The 11127-nt window shown below is 29.5% G+C and overlaps 1 protein-coding gene across 2 annotated transcripts; it reads left to right on the forward strand.

The window, feature by feature from the left end:
* Window positions 1-619: 619 nt before the first annotated feature.
* Window positions 620-5130, forward strand: LOC129309851 (axial regulator YABBY 5-like). 2 transcript variants are annotated; one of them, XM_054951600.1, is made up of 7 exons: window positions 620-897; window positions 1831-1950; window positions 3281-3404; window positions 3534-3582; window positions 3672-3769; window positions 3908-3976; window positions 4867-5130. In XM_054951600.1, exons 1-6 carry the CDS (start codon window positions 817-819, stop codon window positions 3955-3957), a joined length of 522 nt encoding a protein of 173 aa, XP_054807575.1. In that variant the 5' UTR covers window positions 620-816; the 3' UTR covers window positions 3958-3976; window positions 4867-5130. The 2 variants fall into 2 exon arrangements, with proteins under 2 accessions (XP_054807575.1, XP_054807574.1); XM_054951599.1 differs by having other exon boundaries at window positions 3694-3769.
* The last annotated feature ends 5997 nt before the right edge of the window (window positions 5131-11127 follow it).

An 11127-nucleotide genomic window follows, 5' to 3' on the forward strand; every position in this document is an offset into this window, starting at 1 on the left:
TCTCTTTATTTTTTAATATGTCCAAAAAAGATGATGAAGTGATACTAACAATATTAAATATGTTAACCTATGAGCTGTAACTAACACCGTACGTAAATCTATGACGAACAGAGTTATAGTTCACCAAATTAACAGTATTATCCACCTTGTGCTATTTTAGGTTTTAGGTTTCAATCTGTTGAAGTAAAATTCCACTTCAATACAAAGATTAATAACATTAGTCACAAGTCAACATATTTGATATCATTAGTGCTACCTCATTATTCTTTTGGATGTATAAAAAAATAAAGGGACTAATATTGCATAGGAATAAACTAGATCAGGCTTATATCAAAACACGATCAATAATAATGTTTTCCTTTGAAATTACTCGGTATACATGTAACTAAGGAATAATAACTAGTAAATTTTCTGTAATGCCAATACCCAGTTTTCCAATAACAAATCAAAATCGCTTTTTATTTTCTCTGAAGCTACTTTTTCATATCTCATTCTCTTTCTTCATTACCCCGTTGGGTCCCAAAAGAATAGCCTCTTGAAAGCCTTCTTCTACTGCTATGTATTTTCCTATATATACAAGACGACGGACCAAGTTTAACTACTGTACACATGATATATAGCCCGGTATCTGAGGGGTCCTGAAAGAGAATAAACCGTGTAAAGCTACTGCTTTCAGCAAATTGTTTGAGAGCTACTGCAGCTATTAGCTTTCTTCTTCTCTTTATATTGTTCTTTCCTTGTTTTGATCTCAATCATCCATTTCTGTCTCTCTGTCCTCCTCCTTCTCTGCGTTAATTAACAAGGTTTATCAGAGACATGTCGAGCTGCAGCAATATGGACGTTGCTTCTGAGCAACTTTGCTATATCCCCTGCAAATTTTGCAACATTGTTCTTGCGGTATATATTTAATTTCAGATCTGCATGCTTTCTTTCCAGCTCTTGCTGATCCATCTGGTGATGAATCTATCTCCTATTTTTCTGATAATTGATACGTTTTACTTCCAACGCAGTGGTGCTGCTTTCTTAATTTTCCTATTTTGGGGTTTATTTCTCTCCTTTTTTCTCCTCCTAGGAGATCCTGAAAAGTGACCTGGTTTGCTGTTTTGTGAGTGAAATCGCTTAATGTTTCCAATTTCTCTCTTTCTGGGTCTTCTTAATTCCTCGTTTTTCTTACAGTCCGGTCTCAATCAATAGCTGGACTTTTCTTTATATTTACTTTTCTTTTGTAGTCAAAGAAAAGTCATTAAACCTACCTGAAAGCCCTCAAGTGCTCAAACCGAAAGACATACACTCAGAAACTTTCTCTGTCTCAGCTAACAAGGAACCTAAAGTGATCAAGATGGAGTAGCTTGTAGGGTTAATTAATTATTGTTGCTTTTGGTTATATGGCTCTTAATTAGTGTATATGCACTTTAAAACGCCAAAACAAGCATTAGTACTATTGTTGATAGCTGAATTTTTCTTCCCTTTCGAATTCCATTGTTTAATACGGTACTGCACTTTAATGGGCAGTGTTGCTTCAAAGTAGCCTTCCTTGGCTCATGTATATCAGTGAATATGATCTCAGATACTTCAACTTCTTCGTAGTTTAGGGTTTTCTTTCTTATTCCCTAAATTTCTCAAGTAAACAAACCAAGCTGCAGATTAAAACAGCCTCATCTTTTTTTTTTTTTTTTTCAAGTCTCTTCCTTTTTATGATCATGAGATAGATCTGGATCTTTTCTATCTTTTTTTTCCCCCCTTTCTGTTAACTGCTTGACTTGAGTGTTATTTCAAGGATAGATAAATGTTAACACGGGGTAATATATATATATGTGTGTGTGTGTGCAGGTTAGTGTTCCATGCAGTAGTCTTTTTGACATCGTGACCGTCCGATGTGGTCACTGCACCAATCTATGGTCCGTGAACATGGCCGCCGCATTTCAGTCACTGTCATGGCAACAAGTTCAGGTAACTTGAGTTTTCTCATATTACTTTTTGGGGGGCCTGTTTCTGTTACTAATTAATATGTAATAATCACTGTAAATAATAATTGAGCGAAGACATGCGTGTATATATATATATATATAAACATGTTCATTGATGATTTCTGAGTCTGGATCCTATATATCCTTGAGTCTGGATCCTATATATCCTTAGGTTCTTAGGGTTTTCTGGATGTTATTCTTTTGATGAGAAAATAGATGCCTTTTATCAGGCAAGGCAGTTTCTGTTTGTTTGTTTCTGTCGGCTTTAATTAATTATTGAGAAATTCGAAGCATATCTCTGATATTTTAATTAATTATTAATATATTTAAGTGTGGTTAGCTGATAAGGGTACTGAAATGAAAACCCTAGCTGTTAAAGATGTTTATAGCCTTACCTGCAGCCGCCATAAGAAAAACCTATTTTTGCTTTTTTAATGTTTGTTTGCGGTTTATAGTCCCCAGTCAGAGCCTGCCCTAATTCTTGAAGGCGGGTAAAGTAGGTTTAATTTTTCTTTAGCCACTCCATTGTTAAACAATAAATTTTGATTTGATTGGGCAACCATGTTCTTAGGTCTCAAGATCCTCGTTGGAGTATTTATATAAATATATATATTAATACATTTATCATCTGGGTAAACCTCGTTTTACCCAGGTTGTTGTTCAGAACAATAAACAAAAAGGATTTCTTTTTGGATCCCCAAATCGCAGCCCTTTATTTGAACAACTGTCGTCTGGGTTTTATGTACTTCTTACACATCTGATACGTTGCATTCTAGCCTAAAATTACAGTTCTTTAAAGTTGCTTTTGTTTCTTTCTCACCCTCAGAAAACATTTACTATCTTTTCTCGGGCAAAATGTCAATATGTAATATATTAAATAAATGGCAAAGTAAAAAGTCAAATTAATTATAACAGTGCATGATACGATTTAGACCATATAGAGGACACACAAAAATGAGTTGTTATGAAAAACTTAGATAAAATCTATTTCTTTCCTAATATGAAAATCCAAGTAAATCCATCTAATTAGTTGAACAAATAAATTTCTAATCCAGTATTTTTACTGGTTCAGTAAAATATTTTATTTATAATCAGTTTAATCATGGTCATAGTTCAACTAAATTTTTTTAATATTAATCCTTAAACTAGTTCAACAATTGGTCCAATTTTTATTAGAGAAGGTTCATCACTGTCTACTTTCAAAGGATCTAATTTGAACAGAACCTTGAAAAACAGTGTAAACAAAAAGAAAAATATATTACTTGGTTTTGTTTTTTTCCTAATTTTAACGTTTTGATTTTAATAATTTGCAGGCTTCAGGGACATCCAATCCAGAGTATAGAATCGAGACTGACTCATCTTCTATATGCAACAATAGGATTGCAGTGCGAGCTCCCACCACACGTATTGCAACTGAGGAAATGCCTGTGAATAGGCGTGAGTAATTCATTAATTCTTTAGACATTATATTTAAATGCATAATATTTCTTGAGTAATTAATATATTATTATACGTTAACTTCACTTAATTATATCTAACCTGATGAGCTGTTATTATCTTTTACAGCTCCCGAGAAGAGGCAGCGCGTACCTTCTGCGTACAATCAATTCATAAAGTAATATCAGCAGCCAATACAATCTTTTTATTTTAATTATTTCAATTATACATATAATAAAAGCATCTAATCTAATATATGATTGAAAGGTCACTGTTAACATACATGCAGAGAAGAGATTCAGAGGATCAAAGCCAACAACCCAGATATCAGTCACAGGGAAGCATTCAGTACAGCTGCAAAGAATGTAATTTATTCTCTCTCTCTCTCTCTATATATATATATATTATAATGTTTAATGTAATAATTTAATATCTTCTTTTATTTGTTCCTTAATTCCCTTTGAGGTTTCTAATATCTGGATATTATTTTCACTTTTACGTAGTGGGCACATTTCCCTCATATTCATTTCGGCTTGATGCTGGAGGCCAATAATCAAGCTAGGATGGGGAATGTAAGTATTCATGAATTTTCCAACAATTGAAATTTTAAATTTTTAAAACTGTTTGCTGAATGCAAAATTAACTCCAACTCATTTTTATGTTTTCATGTGATTAAACTCACTAACTGGTTTCTTACATTTCTTCCATTATATGCTATTTATTTAAAATATGACATGTGAAGAAAATTATTTTGTAAAACTGAATATAATCTTGTACTGTTGAATTATATTGGAAAAACATCAAAATAATTCGTTTGTTTCTTTAACTTCTTGTAAACAGAATTATAATAGAAATGGGGAAAATTAACATGCATATGCTACCACAGCATCTATAGTTATGCAGTGTAACTGAAACTATATTTTTGTTTATGTTAAAGTACATTTTTTGTTTTTTAATTTTATACAAGGATTCAGTTTGGTCTCTTATTTTTATAAAATATCTTTTTATTTATTTAACCCTAATACCATTAGTTTCAATTGATTAATTTTTATGTCGATCATTGTTATTTTAAAAAATTAAACTTAATATATCAACATTTGATAATATTTTGTCAGCATTTAAAAATTCAATGTAAGAGTTTTTTGTTGATGAAACTAATAAATGGTGTTAGGGTTAAATGATTAAAAAAATATATTATAAAATTAATGGACTAAAATGAAACATTATGTAAAGTTAAAAAAGTAAAGGTATACTTTAGCCTTTTATTTATGTTACAGAGCAAGAGATCAGTGAGTATTTTGCACGGCTTATGAAAATGAACCATATTATTTAAGGTTTTATGAATGTTATAGATTTATATTTCATTTGATGATTGTATAAATATTGAATATTTATTTTATAGGTATAAAATGCAATTGATGTAATTTTTTCCTTTTTTTTTTCCCTGGAACTATATGTGAAGTAATGTGTTCCGGAAATTCGGAGAAGCGTTTGATGTCAAGAGCTGCACCACAGTATGTTTGAACAGACAATGGCTCTAATCTTCATCATTATCTAAATTTTAGTCTGTCAAGCAAACAAACAATATGTTCTAACTTTGGTTGTCATTAAAGAGCAATTAGTTATTTTTCTTCGCCAATGACTTGTAATTTCTTAATTGCTTAGTATTAGTTCAGTGGATGCATAAATTAAAGTAATTAATTATGATGCTTTTTTCCAACCTCAATATTCTCCCAGTTTAATTTCGAGGGCTTGTTTGTTTTTATGTTCTGTTTTTATGTGTTCTTAAAACAATTCTGCATAATAGTTTTTCAGAATAAGTTTTGGAAATAAAAAAAATGAAAAAAATATGTTTGAATCATTATTTTGAAATACATATCTTTTCTTTTTAGCCAAGAAAAACATACTTAAATTGATAAAATAAAGGGTGAAAGAATAATATAATTTATTAACATCACTGTCATTAATGAAAGTATGACATTTTCTAACTTTTTTCTAATTTTGCATAACAAAAGGTAATAAAATGTCTAACAAATGTTCTGGGTTTTTCAATTCTTGAAAACAACTTTTAATTTTTTTTATTTTTCAGAATAGTTAACAAAAAACAGGTTTTTTTTCATTTTTTTTGTTTTTATGACAAAACTATTCTGAAAATAAGTAATCAAATAGGCCCCTAATTGTCCAAAGTTATATATGTGACTATATATAAATGTTGTTTCAGATCGTGAAGTCACCAAATTAAAGTAGATAAAGATAGAATTGAAGGATTATGGGATCAATGTACTCACAGTCACCAGTCATGATTATATTTGGGATTCCTTTCTAATTCATTTTCATACTCTGAATCATTAATATTCCTTGCCATCAAACTCGTACATATAGAGGTACAAGCTTGGTGTGAATAAATAATTTATTCCTTGTGTGTGTATTTTTTGCCTTAAAGGAGAGGGGGAAAAACTACTGAGATAGAAAAAAAATTTACAGGTTCAAATTCAAATCAACAACAATAACAAGTCTTATCCCATAAGGTGAGATAAAATTTGATGTGAGATAGATTAATTATTCAAACTAATATTTGAACTCAAATTAACATGAAATATAAAATTTAATGTGAGATATGTTAATTATTCCAAATAGTTAATGAACATTACACAGCGTTGATCATTACAAAGTTCCATGGCACAGAAAAATACACGAAAATATGTATAATTTGTATAACACACACACGATACAAACAAAATTTAAACTTACTTTTTCTGAACTATAATATAAGTCATTATTAATTAATTTATATTTATAAAAAATTAGTTAAAATCTTGATTTTCTAAAAAATTTTACATTTATCTAATTGTACCATTGAGTAGAAAAAATATAATATTTTAGTTATTCAAAGCACCCTCATTAATTATTTTGGTGGGGTGTATTAAAGTAAGTGCAAAACTAAAAAAATATACAAAATTTACTCAATGTCTTATATTTTTTGACCAAATGAGGTTTATAGAAAACATCATATATTTTAATTTGAGGGAGAATAATTTAAAGGCATTACCTTTTGGTTAAAGGACATTATATATATAAGGGCTAAAAGACAATTTTGTCCTTCAATTATTTGCTAAGAAGTATTTAGTATTCTAAATTTTCATATAATGTAATTTTTCTTATTTTTTAACTTTTAAAAATGGTACATTTTACACTTTATCATTAAAAAAGTTAACTTTAGCTATTAATTGAATATAAAATTATAGGAAAAGACTTAAAACTTACAAGAAAACCAATAAAATTACACATAAGTACTCTTAGGTTTTTTCATACATAATGGACTTTTAGGTTTTTTCATACTTTTTTAGGTTTTTTGGGTAATTTTTTGACTAACTAATAGTTAAATTTAATTTTTTAATAGCAAGTCAATGTACCTTTTTTAAAAAATAATTAAAAAATTACATCATATAAAAATTTAAAATATCAATATTTTTAAACAAAAAGTCAAGAGGAAAAATGTTTTCTAAACCTATATATAACCTGGAGATTTACTAAACATGGAACGGGGTTTTGGATCAATATGGCTGTTTGGTTTGCACGTTACGTAACATTTTGGAATCTTGGAGTGTATGTGGTGCAGGTGCAGCGGTAGAGAGGCTGCGTGCTTCTGACTGAGTTCTGTAGACTGAACAATGAATGGCTGCATCTGACAATTAGAATCTGAAACGTCAAAATCACATCAATTAAGCATTAAATTCTTTTCAATGTCATTTCACCTGTGACTTCCATCGATCACCCACAATTTCATCTTTGCATTGAAGTTAGTGACCATGGACGCACCTTAAAGGAATTATTGTTCTCTTCTCTGTCCTCAAAACTTACATGCAGTGGGACCTACATGCATTAGTGTAGACCATTGTATATGAGAAGTCAGATTTAATCAATTAGTTCAACTTGTGAATTGATAATTCAGTTGTTTTTTCATTTAAGTTTTTACCTAAATCAACCAGTCACTAATTCAACGTGATTCGATTAATTTAGAGTCAATTTGGCTAACTTGATCGAATTGCTAGGTCAGCTAGATCACTTTTTTACTTTTATTTTTTTAAATTTTAAAAACTAAATAAAAAATAAAAAATTTAACTTGAAAATTAAAAAAGTGAGGCAATGGAGGGCGAGGTAATTAAACCAAATTTCACTTTATGTGGTTCGAATTTTGAATAGAGAGCCTTAATTATAAGTTCAAACTTAAAATATTCAATATTCTTCTAAGTTAAATGTGCCTTAATTATTTTAATCTTTCAGTATTTATTATTATTCATTTTCTGATTATTGCATAACATTTAAGAATTATGATTGTCATTATTGATAATTTTAGTGTTAGTGATTATTAGTTTTAGACTTTTTAATGATTAAAAGGTTGTAAATTATAATTATAAAAATAAATATTTAGAAAGTTGTATTTTAATATTATGAATATTTAGAAATTTTTATTTTAATATTATAAATATTTAGAAAGTTGTATTTTAATATTGTTAGACTTTTGGGTGGTTATAATTCTATAATTATTGTTATATTTATATCTTGTATTAGAGATTAATCTTGAATTTTGTTGAATGTTTTCATGATTAATGTCTTTTTATTTAAATTTTATCATTTTAATTATAATTGATTTTCCTTCCGGGTTGACCTCCGGTTCAACCCTGATTAAACCATTAACCCGTAACTCGTTAGCTTGATTGGTTCAATGATTGGCCTAATTTTTAGTACCTTGATGTAGACAATTGCAATTTTATGAGATATATATCAAATAAATATGAATTGAGTTTTAATTACTCTCATTGATATATTAGTTTTAAATTTATTGATCAAGAGAAGAATAAGGGAAGATGAAATAAGGAGACATAAATGATAGTCACCTACATCTTGGTGAGGATGTGGGTTGCAAAATTTGTTAGAAGGAGGAGAAAGTATAATTAGACTTAGAATTTTAGGTTTAAAATATTGTTGGAGCGAAGTTGAGGGTAAGATCATGAAAATTTAGAATAGTTGATAGTGAGGGAGGATTGAGATTTTAGAATAGTTTAAATATTATGAATGATTATTTTTTTATCAAGACTTTTATTTGAAACCATTTAATTCTAATATTTTCAGTAGAATCATTTGTTTTTAAAATTTTTTAATTTTTTACTAAAATCATTTATATGGTTTAAAATAATTTTGATTTTTATGTCTTCAATTTTTTGTTTAATATTTTTAGTGAATCAAGTTGTTAAGGGTTTTATTATTATTGAAATAAATAGTTGGAGTTTGAATCTTTTCTCTTGCTATCACGCCCCAAAAATAGACATGACTAGCATGGGATATATGCACAAACATACATCTCTTAAGCTATGGTCAAGAAAACTTTAATCTAATATTGAATATTTATTTCCAAAACATAATTAGATTTATATTAAAATCTTTTAACACATTTAACAATGTCCAATTATAAGAAACGTTTAAGTATTTTTGTAAAAATTTTGGCAAAACTTCCTCCATAAATAGGACTTCTCAAAAATTTTATAAATACAATATTTCAATTAAAATATCAAATTAATCAAAAGCAAAGCTCCTTCTAGCCAGCAACAAAATATATGACCACATAAATAACCTAACTACAAGCTATGTGGAGTACCTAATAGTAAGTTTATAAAATAAGATTTCATAATTAAAACTTCACATCAAGAGAAAGTTTAATTCTTAGCTTTCCCACTTCTAGTGCATCAATATTCAGGAGGCGGTTCAGCATTAGCTACACTATCTGAGATCAAAATTATTTTCAATGAATAACCTCCCAATAACAAATCATTAAACATGAATAAAAGGAAAGTTAAAAGCAATTATGTAAATTAAAAAACACAATGATCTTCATGAAGATTTAAATAAATTCAAAATAAAAGGATTTTATATAACTTGAAATGAAATTTTGAACCACTAAATTATTATATCAAATATTGTTATCATTTGATTTCAAGGAAGCAAATAAACGAAGTGAGTAATTATAAATAAATTACTAATTAAAAACCAATGGGATATGAAATCATTAAATGATCAAATTCATTTTATAGGGACCTGTAAGAATAATTAACAAACATGAATACATAGTCCACGAGGGCAAGTAACTAGACTCAGTCGAAGCCATGAAACAAATAAGGACACACAGTCCACGAGAATAAGTGCCCAAATGTAGTTAAAGCCACAAAACAAATGTAGGTATGAGACTCATGAACAACAGACATGAGAACAGGGCTCATCAAAATCAAACTAGTTGATCATTAACTATGGCGCCAAGGGCTAACAGAACTGTCATTAGCAACAAGTGTTTTGTATATAGTTTCATTTTAAATTCACTTTCAAATATGCAAGAGAATCATCACTTCAAAGGTCTAATTTCTCTTCTCAATATCAAACTTGCATGAAACATATACAAACATTAATATTTTTCTAAATATGAAAATTCATGACTAATATCTCATAAACAGTTCATCAAATTTCATATTTGGCTTTATCAAATAAAGGACTAATAAAATTTGTAAAATCATTTTTCATCAATCTAAAAAAGTATAAGTCATGATTTCAAGAAATAAACAATTTAATTAGCGAGAATAGCTAAAGAAAAAGAAATATATAAATATCCATAAATTGTTAAAAACAATATTTTGACAAAGAAAATTTTTTAATATATAAATGGATTAGGATGTTATCTACTTACTTGATAAGCCTTCCCAACCTCTATAGCTTACTCCTTATCACTTTTATCAAGATTCTCTTCCTCTAGACACCCTATGTGAACATATTTATGCACATATGAAAATTTAAATCAATAAAGATAACCCCAATCAACCATAATAGTAAATATTCAAAAATACCAAAATCCATATCTTAAAAGGTTCTCTAGTTTCATGGTTACCTCTCTCTCTCTCACACATACACACACAAATTCCATGTCCAAGTTTTTCTATTTCAAACTCATCCCAACCACTTCTTTCACATCATCTAGTTCAAACAAAATTAATTTGACTCAAAAACTCTAACCATACAGGAGTTCTCGTGCTTCCAGCTTCAACCAATGGCAGACCACTCTTTTTGCTCTTTTCGACAATGCACAAGCCGGCTAGAGGGAGTCAAAGACTAATTGCACTCAACCATAGTAACAATACAAGAAGAAGGAAAACAAGATCATGAGCTACACAGGGGACAAATCAGAGACAAGGTACACAGAAAGGAAGAAAATGAAATCATGGCACTAGAAGAAACAGAGAAGAGCTCACAAACAACCATATTAGCTCTGGCGACCTAACTCTCAGACCCCAGCTACGTGCATGTGAACAACCAAAACAGAGAAGCAACAAAGAAGACAAGCAAAGATAGGGAAGCACAATAGATAACTTGGGCATCACACAAGACGACGAGTCTCCACTTTCACTGGCGTCCACTGAAAACGAGAGGGAAGAGATGAAGTGTAGTGGAGGACGATGGAAGAAGGGAAGGAATGATAGTAGACTGGAGGGAAATTAAAGCTCCCTCTCTCTCTCCCCCTCTCTGTGTATTTTTAGAAGGGTTTTATTGTAGTTTTATCAATAGGCTGAAGCAAAAGAAAAAAATAAGGCATATTTGCACTCTTGGCCTCATAAGATTTGAACTGATGACTTATTAGGTAAGTGGCAATATAATTGCCACTAGACAAACTCTTCTTCTTGCT

The sequence above is a fragment of the Prosopis cineraria genome, unplaced genomic scaffold (genome assembly GCF_029017545.1).
Source record: "Prosopis cineraria cultivar Desert tree isolate PC_DT_omini unplaced genomic scaffold, ASM2901754v1 PC4, whole genome shotgun sequence".
In the NCBI taxonomy this organism is placed as follows: Eukaryota; Viridiplantae; Streptophyta; class Magnoliopsida; order Fabales; family Fabaceae; genus Prosopis; species Prosopis cineraria.